Below are 11641 nucleotides of genomic sequence, written 5' to 3' on the forward strand. Positions count from 1 at the left end.
GCATTGTTAAAAGTTACTGCATAAAAATTCTGTTGTTACATATATCTGAAAGTTACTGAATACATATTCTGTTTTGTTACATATATCTGAAAGTTACTGAATACATATTCTGTTTTGTTAACTATATCTAAGTTACAACTGGAAGCTCTTATTTTTGCCCCAAAGAGTGAATAAATGCTATAATGCAATTTAAAATGCAGTTTCTACTGTTTCTATCAAATTGCAACCCCCCTCCCCCAAGATCAGGTGGAGGGGTCCTCAGGGTAGATCAAAAATACGCAGGGGGTCCAGGACCCCAAAAAGGTTGAGAACCACTGACCTACACAGTCCTGATGGCAGCTGCAACAGGTTATGGGCCCAGGAGGGACGTGGGGACGCGTTGGAGCAGATTGTTTTTTGACGGGAGAGCGAACGTTACCTGTTTTTCCTGCGGGGAGAGGGGTCACATTGCCCGGGCCTGTCAGCAAAACGACCAGGGGGGCCAGCGGCCCAGGCAGTGGCGCACTCTCTGCAGGAGCACAACACACAGCGACGCCGCATGCAGACGGAGGAGGAGGGATGACGTGAAGCGCGCCACCATACCTACCGCCGACGAAGAGGAGCACGAGTTCGCATCCCGGGTCAGCGACGGACAGCGGGAGGGCTCCGAAGGTGGCCTGATGGTGGACACAGGAGCGACATCCCACATCATCACCGACCAACGCAAGTTTAAGAGCTTCGACTCAACGTTCCAGCCAGCGAAACACACCCCGGAGCTGGCTGACGGGACCAGGACAACGGGTGTTGCCACGAGAAGAGGAGACGCGGAGGTGATTCTGGAGGACACCAACGGCCGACGGGTGAAAGCGACGTTGAGGGGAGCGCTGCACATTCCCTCCTACCCACAGGACATCTTCTCCGTGAAGACAGCGACTGCAAACGGTGCCTCAGTGACCTTTCAACAAGGCGGAGACCGGCTCGTCCATAAGGACGGTACCAGGTTCGACATCAGCGAGCGCAACAGGCTCTACTACCTGAACACCTACGACAATGATGAAAATGATGAATGTCATGCATGCTATGATGTACAGACTTGGCACGAAATCCTTGGTCACTGCAATTATGATGATGTGTTAAAATTGCAAAGTGTCACTAAGGGAATGAGTGTTAAAAGCAAAACTGAGTGTAACTTGGTGCCATGTGAAATATGCATTCAAGGTACATTTTCCCAAAGCAGAAATAGAGAGGCAGATGTAAAAGCTAAAGTCGCACTTGAACTGGTGCACACAGATTTAGCTGGCCCTATAGAGCCAACAGCCAAAGATGGATTCAAGTACATTTTGGGATTCACTGATGATTATTCAGGAGCAATGTTTACTTATTTTTTGAAATCCAAGAGCGACACGGTGAAGGGCACAGAAAAGTTCTTTGCTGACGTTGCACCTTATGGCAAAGTCAAATGTATCAGATCGGATAATGGTACAGAATTTATGTCGAGAGATTTTCAGTCACTGCTTAGCAAAAATGTCATTAGACACGAGACCTCGGCCCCTTACTCGCCTCATCAAAATGGGACATCCGAGAGAAGCTGCAGAACATTGCGCTAAATGTCTAGATGTATGTTGCTTGAGAGTGGCCTACCGAAAGAACTGTGGACATATGCAGTTCAGACTGCTGCGGTTATCCGTAACAGATGTTATAATGGGCGTGTAGGGCAGACTCCATACTACATGTTGACCGGGAAGAAGCCTGATCTTTCCAAAATGTATATTTTTGGCTCTGCGTGCTATGCATACAAACAAAATAAGAAAAAGCTTGATCCCCGATGTGAAAAGGGTATTTTTGTTGGTTATGACAAGAACAGTCCTGCATACTTGGTATACTATCCAGACACAGGGAAAGTGTTTAAGAACAGGTTGGTGAAGTTCATTACAAAGAGCGCTACTGAATGTCAGACTCAGACAGACCAGGAAACCAGTGAATGTGTTCTGCCTAGAAAGGGCGCTAAGACCCAACCACAAATCGAGATGACGAGTCAGAGTACACAAGATGTAGAGCAATGTGAGTCAGACACCAACATGAGTGGGGAAGGTAGTCGTCCAAGGAGAGACCGGAGACCTCCCCCGTATCTAGATGATTATGAGTGTAATGACCAGGTTTTAACCAGCATTGACTACTGTTACAGGGTTATTTGTGATGTACCCCAAACCCTGAAACAAGCCCTAGGCTCACCAGAGTCCTCACTATGGGCTAAAGCTATGCAGGATGAGATGAGTTCCCTGAGGGAAAAGGACACTTTTACCCTAACAACATTGCCAGAAGGTAAACATGCAGTGGGGGGCAGATGGGTTTACAGCGTTAAGGAAAACCCAGTTGAAACCACATATAAAGCAAGATATGTAGCTAAAGGCTATAGTCAAATTGAAGGGATAGACTATAGTGAGACCTTTTCCCTAACCGCTGATATGACCTCTGTACGCAGTTTAATGCAGGTTGCTGCACAATATGGTTTGGAGCTGCACCAAATGGATGTAAAAACTGCATATTTACATGCTCCCATTGACTGTGAGCTATACATGGAACAGCCAGAAGGTTTTGAGGTTAAGTCTCAAACTGGTGAGAGACTAGTCAGTAGGCTCAACAAGTCACTCTATGGCCTGAAACAGTCAGGACGAAACTGGAATAAAATGCTGCATGATTTCCTTTGCCAAAATGGTTTTGTTCAGAACCCAGCTGACCACTGTGTTTACAGCAAACAAACTGGGAGTGAGAGAATCATTTTGATTATCTGGGTCGATGATCTTCTTATTGCAGCGAGTGACAGTCAAACCCTCAGGAATGTGAAAGAGCTATTGGGAGACCAATTCAAGATGAAAGATCTTGGTAAACTAAAACATTTCCTTGGTATTGACTTTACACAGGGAGATGGTGAAATAAAGATGAACCAAAAGACAAAAATCCTGGAGAGGTTTGACATGACTCACTGCAGACCAAGACCGACCCCATGTGAGAACAAACTGAAATTTGATGATGAAGGTAACCCTGTTGATTCGAGGAGGTACCGAGAAATGGTTGGCAGTTTGATCTATGTAATGACAAGTACTAGACCAGACCTTAGCTTCATTGTAAGTAAACTGTCACAACACCTGTCTGACCCAAGAGAGCAGCATTGGGTAGCTGCAAAGCATGTGCTCAGATATTTGAAGGGAACTGTTAACCATGAATTGTGTTACAAGAGAAGTGATTTGAACCTTAACCTTATTGCATTCAGTGATGCTGACTGGGCCGCAGACCAGAATGACAGAAGAAGTATTACTGGTTATTGTTTTTGCCTCTCTGAAATGGGCCCTGTTATCTCTTGGAAGTCTAAGAAACAACCTACTGTTGCTTTATCCACATGTGAAGCTGAATACATGGCTTTGGCGGCTACTACACAGGAGAGTATGTATCTTGTTCAACTGTTGAATGGGATGGATATGGGGTGTGATTATACACCAGTGACTATCCATGAGGATAACCAGGGTGCCATTGCTCTGTCCAAGAATCCTGTATGTCGTCAAAGGTGTAAACATGTTGACATCAAATATAATTTTGTTCGGTCTGCACTTAGTGATGGAGGGATAACTATTGAGTATTGCCCCACATCAGACATGGTTGCAGATATTTTGACTAAACCTGTAACTAAAGCTCTGCTTGACAAGTTTGTTTCTTTTGTTTTTGGTATGTAAGATGTTTTTATTTTCTTTGCTAGATGTACCTGACAACTGCATACTGTAATCAGCCTAAGAGCAAGTGGGGGTGTTGAACACCGATGAACACTGTCTGTCTTGAATGCCCTTATGCTGACGTCACTGTGCAGAGGGGGGCGGGTGATTACTCTACAGGTGCTGCTAATTATGCTTTTCAATAAATAAACGGCCGGTTGCCCTTGTTTGGCATTCCGGTGAGACCAGAGATCCGATGGCTACCGTGTATCAGTTTGTCCCCGTTAATAGTGCTTTCTGCTAGCTATATGTTACCTACACAGCCCCGATGGCAGCTGCAACAACCAGGACGCTGTACCACCGAGCTGACAACAAGAAAGAAAGGAATAGAAAAGGTAGAAAATATGTAATAAGAACCGATATGCTCTTTACCCCTTCATGTTCAATAGGGTGGAATATAGAAACCGGTATATAACTATATTATATGAAAACAATGTAAGTCGTAATGAACAGTAGTAGTGACAAGTAATAGGAAAGGTGAGCAATAGAACTGAACAGGGGAAGTTATGCTGTACAGGATCTGTAGTAACAAGCAATACGCGATAGCGAGAGAAGCGCTGTGTAGTAACGGGAGCGCGTGAGACGCTCCTTCCAGCCGACATGTAAACAAACTGTGACGCGCTGTGCCAAAGCCCTCCCCGGGGAAGCCGAGAGGGACGTCACAACGTCAGCGCCAGTCACCGACGAAACAAGGGAGAGGCGTATTGTCTCCAGGTCTGTGTGTGTATGTATGTATATTTTACATTCTTGGTTAAGACAATCTGACTTTTCTTCATATGGTGGGGGGAAGTTTCCAAGACGAATGCCGAGGCCGGGCAAAAGAGACGCTTTTAGTTGCAAGCCAGCGGCGGTGCTCGCTTACGCCAAGCTAGCTGGTTTAGCTAGCGTTGACAAGTAGGGAGGCTCTTTGTACATGGGAGGTGTAGCTTCCCAAATTCAAAGAAAGAACGAGAAAAAAAGCCAGTGAATATAAAGCGACCACAAAAGGGGCATTGTTAAGAGCACAAAACTCTTTTGTGACCGGCGTCGGCGTTATCGACACGGAAAGGGGAGGGATTAACGTGAAGTTAACGTCGCCGAAGTTGGTTTCGTTACAGCTAGCTCGCTGTTGTATTGCTGGGGGGGGGGGGGGGGCTGTGGTTGCCGCAACTGAATAATTTATTTTTTGGGGGGGGGGGGGATAACAGGAGGCGAGCCGCCCAACATGAGCAACGACGAGGCTGCAGCGCCCACGAAAACCGCGACGGAGGATGACGGCATGACCTGGTGGTACCGATGGCTCTGCAAAATTGCGGGGGTCCTCGGAGGAATATGTGAGTAAAGCCGGTTTGCGTTTACATTTACACTCTTCTACACAGTGACCATTGTATCGTAGCCCTGCCTGTATGAAGGGGTGGTGGTATGTAACACATTTACTAAGTAGTGATGATATCATAGAGGGGTGAATCAAGAGGCGATGAATAGGAAAATCAAAGTACTAAGTAGATTTGCATAACCACATATCAGTATAACTGGCATATATTGGACAGGTTCCCATGTCCCAAGACCGGAAATGGGTTTAGGTTTCTAAGGGCATAACCTCTGACACACTTGGGTTAGTTGATTATTTAAGACTAACAACGGCAACACAGGTAAGTTCTGGGACGGAAATGGCAGGTAAACAACAACAACAACTTAGTTTTGTATGTAAATTGGGTGTTCTTGGCTTTAACTAATATGTGGCATGTCGTATTTTCTATGGATGTTCTGTTTGACTGTTTGAAGCTGAGCACAGCACTGTGGTCCAGACGTTGTCATGGTTCGGCTAATGGCTCCATACACCTGTGTTGATTATAAGGGGGAGGGGGCAAGAAACACCACACTGTCAGATTAAGTTTTAGAAAATTTGATTCTATATATTTAGTTTTCTCATTGAAATATTCTGCAAGGCGAAACGTAGCTTTGCCACATTACATTGACCCTCACTGCAGCCACCCGGTTTGCACAGAACTTCCTTGTCTTGACCATGGTTTATCTGTTCTGTTATTCCAAAAGTTATTTTGGCTGTAACCACATCAGGCCCAGGGTAGATTAACTTCCTTGTGTAGGAGCTCAGTGGGAAAGAGAGATGGTGTTTTTTGCTAGTGTTGCAGCTTTCAGCAGCATTGCAGCCCTCCTCTCTACCTCCATCCATCTCTCCTTTGCTGTGACACCGAAGTTACAGTGCCTGTATCACATTCACCCACCGGAATACTGCATACTCAATGAATGGGCTCTGTATTATTTAGGGGGCAGGAGAGTCCACAGCAGCAGGATATTCGACATGTATTACTATTAACCACACTGGGTCACTGCAGTTAATCAAGACCATCTGGCACAATTCCTGCCTTTTTTTTTGACCAAAATTTCCTCATTGGTTTCAATGTCGACATCGATTGATTGGTTGGTTGATTGATTGATTGGTTAGTTAGTTGATTGATTGACTGATTGGTTGTCGTACACGTATGCCGTTGGCAAAAGTGTGCTAACTAAAGCTTTATTGTGTGAGACTTTTTTTCCACTGGCAGTAATTTATTACTGCCCAAATTTGACATAAACATGTATAAAAAAAAAAAAATTCTGAATTTTTCAACTGTGTTGCGATTTGGATGACTGTTGACACAGTTTTTTATTGTACATTTCTCTTTCAGTGCTTGATAAAATAATTTTTTTAATTGTTGGTGTTAGTGCTTATGATTTACTCAGTGAGATTAAAGATTTTCCTTAAATAGACTTGTAGGCCAGGAATTATTCGCAATGTACTTTTGAAACTGTCCATAATACTTTTCCTGTTACACGAAAATTGCGTCCTCTTGTGATTTGAACATTGCAGTGATTATATTTATAATTTTTTTTAAATTAATTAATGTATTTCTGTTCATTTGCAGCCCTGGCAGGTTTTATTATATTACTGGTAAATCTTGAAATAAATTTGAGCTTTCACGTATCGGTTTTTGGCCAGTTGTTTTCTAAAGAAGCTATAACAAAAATGTTATATGTTATTAGAAGATTCTACCAGCCTGTCTCCTCTACTTTTGTACTCTGTACACTGTAGGATGCACCAGGCAAGCCCAGACTCAGCACTGATATGAGAACCAAGTCTGTGTATGTTTTGTCTCTGGGAATAGGAGTGCGAAAATACATTTAATATCCAGGTGCTGTTCCCGAAACCATCCTAAGCCCTTGAGATCCATCCCCTACTGTGGGAAACTTAATAAGAGGATTATTTTTTTCTCAAATATTAACAATGGCTTTTTATTGTTGATTGTTAAAGCTTTTATTTATTTCCACCACTGTCAGAACCTTTGACATATCTGACTCACAGATAATAACAGGCGTATGTTTTACGATAAATATTTTACTAGAAATATTTTAACATTGTTTTTTTTTTTTCTTCATCCATTTCACATAGCATGTGCCATCTCGGGAGTATGGAACTGTGTCACTGTGAATCCCTTAAACATTGCTGCTGGAGTGTGGATGGTGTAAGTTCATTTTGACATCTGATGCCTAATGAACGCATAGTTTTCTTGAATGCACATTCACTAAGTCTTTCCTTGATTGGGCTTGACCGTAGTTTTTTTCACATCCTTGATTTTAAAATTTGGACTCAATGCCAAAATGCAGACTAACTGCCAATATGCATATGGGCCCTGTAGATGATGTACTTACACATGGATCTGCTCAGTTTGAACCTTGTGTGTGTGTGTGTTTATAGATGCTTCATAGGATGATTCACAACTGTTTGTGTCCTTTCCTCCTCTCACAAGGTTGAATGCCTTTGTGCTATTCCTTTGTGAAGTCCCGTTCTGCTGCCAGTTCATAGAGTTTGCCAATGCAGTAGCAGCACGTGCAGACAAACTCAGGCCATGGCAGAAAGCCTTCTTCTACTGTGGGTAAGAATAATACCAAGCCCATGTGCACTAAGGAAGCTTTATGTCCCTGTAAACTGACTGTACTTGAGTCTAAAATATTATTGATAATATTACCAAACACATAATTGCACTGTTTGGAAGTACTCTTTAAGCATGCAATTCCTGTATACAGCATATAGTCAATGACATGTCAATTATTTTTGCTTTTTCATCTGTTGTCAACTGCCCTTCTTTCACTTATTTACAGAATGGCTCTGTTTCCTGTATTTTTGAGCTTCTCCTTTACAACTCTATTTGGCAATGCCATCGCCTTTGCGACAGGAGTCCTCTACGGCCTTGCCTCTCTGGGCAAAAAGTAAGACGTTTTCTACTGTAGCAAGATTTAATGAAATATCAAAGGTCTTAAGAAAGCATCTTCTGAATGTGAATGCAATTTAAACAATATTTAATCATTCTCTTTCACTATATCCCATTCATAAAAGAATTTACAATCAAACATAATATTGATAATAATGAATACTCACATTTAAACAGGATCCCATATTAACGCACTGTAATCAATGAGAATAATGTTAATATTATTTAAATTTTTTTTAATCAGCGTTTAACTTCTGTTGGGTGGAAACCTGTAATGCATTTTTAACGAACATTCTCTTTAATTTTAATACCCGCTTCTTCCTTTTGCCTCTGTTTTTACATTGCTTTTTACTACCATCTCCTCGCACCCTCTTTTTCCCTTGTGGTTCTCTCTCTCTCCCTCTCAGGGGAGATGCTGTGACTTATGCCCGACTGCAGCACCAGAAACAAGGGGACGAGGAGAAAATGACAGGGACGACGGACGGGGTTACTGAGTGAAGAGGCGTCTGCTCTTCCACTCTCCACTTCCTCCCCTCTTTTCTCAGTTCTCATCGAATACCCCCCCCCTCCCATGCTCTTCCATCCTACCAGGTTCTCTCCTCTCCTTATTTTCTCTTACCACACAGCAGTGTTGCTAAGTCTGCTGAAACTGCTGCGTCTTGTGTTTTCTGGGCTCAGTATTCTCCAAACTGATAGACGTAAGAGTCAGTCCAGCATTTGGTACGTGATTGCGTGAAATGTAGTCTCTCATTTCGAACTGACACTTTAGATAGTCCATTTTGTTACTTTTAAAATTTGCAAAAGTTTTATTTAATATTTGTTTTCTGTGTTTTTTGTTAATTGCTGCTGTCGATTGTGATAATTCCTTTTCAGTTAGTACAGTAGGGATTCTGTCCCCTAAGCCTATGAGTCTTTCAGGGAATGTGAGAATGAATTAATGTTGATGTGAAATGTTTACATTTCACCATCTAGTTATCCAGTATGATATACAGGCTGTGATTCAGAGGTGGTTGTGTCAGGCGCAGAAACTCTTCTGATGAGTCAAAGTATATGCGAGAATTCATTTTCAGATTCAAACATTGGTTGCCAAGTCAGCTGTCAGTTGCTGTAAAGCCCTTTGAGGCACATTTTAAGATTGACTTGACTGATTTAAAAATGGATCCCAATAGGCATTTTTACACAGCGATTCCATAATAATGGAATAATGAAGACTTGTCTTTACGCCAGCTTTGTTTTTGTTTTTTTTACAATGAAGTCAAGTGACTTTTATTTGTATAGACCAATATCACAAATTACAAATTTGCCTCAAGGGGCTTTATGAATGACCCAAATAAAGGAGGCATAGTCGTGCCCCAGTGTGATTTTACATTGTGTGCCAGCGTGCCTGAATCAGAGGCGTCACACCGTGTAACACAACAGTGTCAGCTGTCCCGTCCTGCCAGCTGTCCCCGGTTCAGCTCAGCTTCAGTTCCCCCTCCTCGGGGGAGGGGGAACTGGGGGGAATAGCGTGATCCTCCCTTGTGCTATGTCCCCCTGGTGAAACTCCTCACTGTCAGGTGAAAAGAAGCAGCTGGCGACTCCACGTGTACCAGAGGAAGCATGTGGTAGTCTGCAGCCCTCCCCAGATCAGCAGAGGGGGTGGAGCAGCAACCGGGACGGCTTGTAAAATAGAGTAATTGGCCAAGTACAACTGGGGAGAAAAAGGGCAAAAAAGCCAAATAAATAAATAAATAAATAACAACCTAAAGTTATAGCCTAAACGGTGTACATTGTTATGCATTGTGTACACATTGATTTCAATACATTGCCAGAATACCGGCCATCTCAGGAGGACATGATTATATTTATAGAACCCTACCATATGCATGTAACCACTTAAAGAGGGAACCAGTACAAATTATTTATTTATTTATTTTATTACTTTTTTGATCCCCGTGGGGAAATTCTTCCTCTGCATTTAACCCATCCTAGCTGTGTAGCTAGGAGCAGTGGGCAGCCGCCGTGCAGCGCTCGGGGACCAACTCCAGTTCGTCTTGCCATGCCTCGGTCAGGGGGACAGACAGGAGTACCAACCCTAACATATATGTCTTTTTTGATGGTGGGGGAAACCAGAGCACCCGGAGAAAACCCACCGCAGACACAGGGAGAACATGTAAACTCCACACAGAAAGGACCTGGGATGACCCCCCAAGTTTGGACAATCCCGGGGTTCAAATCTAGAACCTTTTTATTTTTTAGGACACATTTTAACTCTCGTGACTAAGTACCAGTGTTTGCAGTTATGGAACTGAATACCCGCTGTGCAGACTCAGCTCTGAATTGCAGCCTGAAACGTGGGCATTAGGGATGTTTTTACCATTGGGAATGTATTTGGTATACCCAAAGATAAGCAAATTTATTCTTTATGTTTCCTAATGCTTTAATGGGTTTCAGTTGCTCGTTAAGCTTAATTGCATGCTCAGGTGATTAGGTTCCACGCTCCGGACCTCTGACCATGTGGGTCCTGATACTGAGGGGAATATCATTAAAAGCTTTTAATGCATGGGTGGGAAGACCTCAGCTTTTATGAAACTTTAAACGGACACCTTGTTATCAAGCAGCCAACACTCCGACTGTGACTGTTGGCTGTGTCACAATACGTGATGGAAATGTGGAATGTGAGCCCCTCCGCTACACTATTTTGAAAAACAACTTTGTACCTTTCTATTCTCGTTGGAGTTCGCTATTACTTGAATGTCTGCAGTTTGTTTTGTGTTTGTGAAGCTCCTAAGCATGCTCTGCCCAAACCCGTTGACATTAATGAGGGAAAGTGTCTTGATTCAGGGACTAGTCGGTGTGTAGCCCACACGGTCATCGGAGCCATGATTTGCCTTTGTCACTCGGTCATGGATAGGATCTAGGGTTGTCAGAAATGTACAACTGTTTGTGTTGTTATGTTGCCTTTGCCTCTGTTTGTTTCCTAAAAAGGGATGCTTTGGGAATACATTTTGCACTTGCGTCTAACTGCAGTCTATCATCAGTCTGTATTTTTTCACTACTTATTAAGTCGGTTCAATATCCACATTATCACCAGGTCGTCATTTACATCGCACAGTATACAGACACCAGTGACAACGCGGTTAGTTGATGCATACACAATGGTAGAAGTCATCTGAGCCAAACCACGAGCGTTATGAAACATTTTAACGGTGCACTTAAAGCCAGCATTCATAATTTAAGTGAAAAAAACCCTACATACACACCAGCAATATGCTTTGTTTTGACACTAAATAAAAACAGTATTAGATAAGGCTATCTCACAATAAAAGGCAAGTTGAGCATTTCCCCATCCCACTGCTTTTCCAGGGACTGAGATAAACCTTCTCCACTGGTACCCGTCACGTTGATGTTCGTTGTTGCACAGTGACCCATGTTCCTATGATTGGTTGGTCCTACATCTGCAGGTGTTGAGTGTCTGTTCAGGTATACCTGTTTTTGTTTTTGTTTTTTGTAAGGGATATGTGTATAATGTGTGTCGTGATGTGAATCCTGATTGTGCTTTGGACTGGAGTATTAAACATACTACTACTACTACCACCCTGTCATATGATTTTACATTTGTTTTCTTTCGTTTGTTTGTTTTTGTCATTGTCTGATGAAATAAAATAT

General features: G+C 42.9%; 1 protein-coding gene across 2 annotated transcripts; it reads left to right on the forward strand.

Moving 5' to 3' along the window:
* Positions 1-4281: 4281 nt before the first annotated feature.
* Positions 4282-11641, forward strand: cacfd1 (calcium channel flower domain containing 1). Of its 2 annotated transcripts, none has more exons than XM_056290628.1 (6): positions 4282-4457; positions 4931-5056; positions 7174-7246; positions 7532-7657; positions 7884-7991; positions 8401-11641. In XM_056290628.1, exons 2-6 carry the CDS (start codon positions 4948-4950, stop codon positions 8489-8491), a joined length of 507 nt encoding a protein of 168 aa, XP_056146603.1. In that variant the 5' UTR covers positions 4282-4457; positions 4931-4947; the 3' UTR covers positions 8492-11641. The 2 variants fall into 2 exon arrangements, with proteins under 2 accessions (XP_056146603.1, XP_056146604.1); XM_056290629.1 differs by having other exon boundaries at positions 4422-4471.

The sequence above is a fragment of the Lampris incognitus genome, chromosome 12, assembly GCF_029633865.1.
Source record: "Lampris incognitus isolate fLamInc1 chromosome 12, fLamInc1.hap2, whole genome shotgun sequence".
Lineage (NCBI taxonomy): Eukaryota > Metazoa > Chordata > Actinopteri > Lampriformes > Lampridae > Lampris > Lampris incognitus.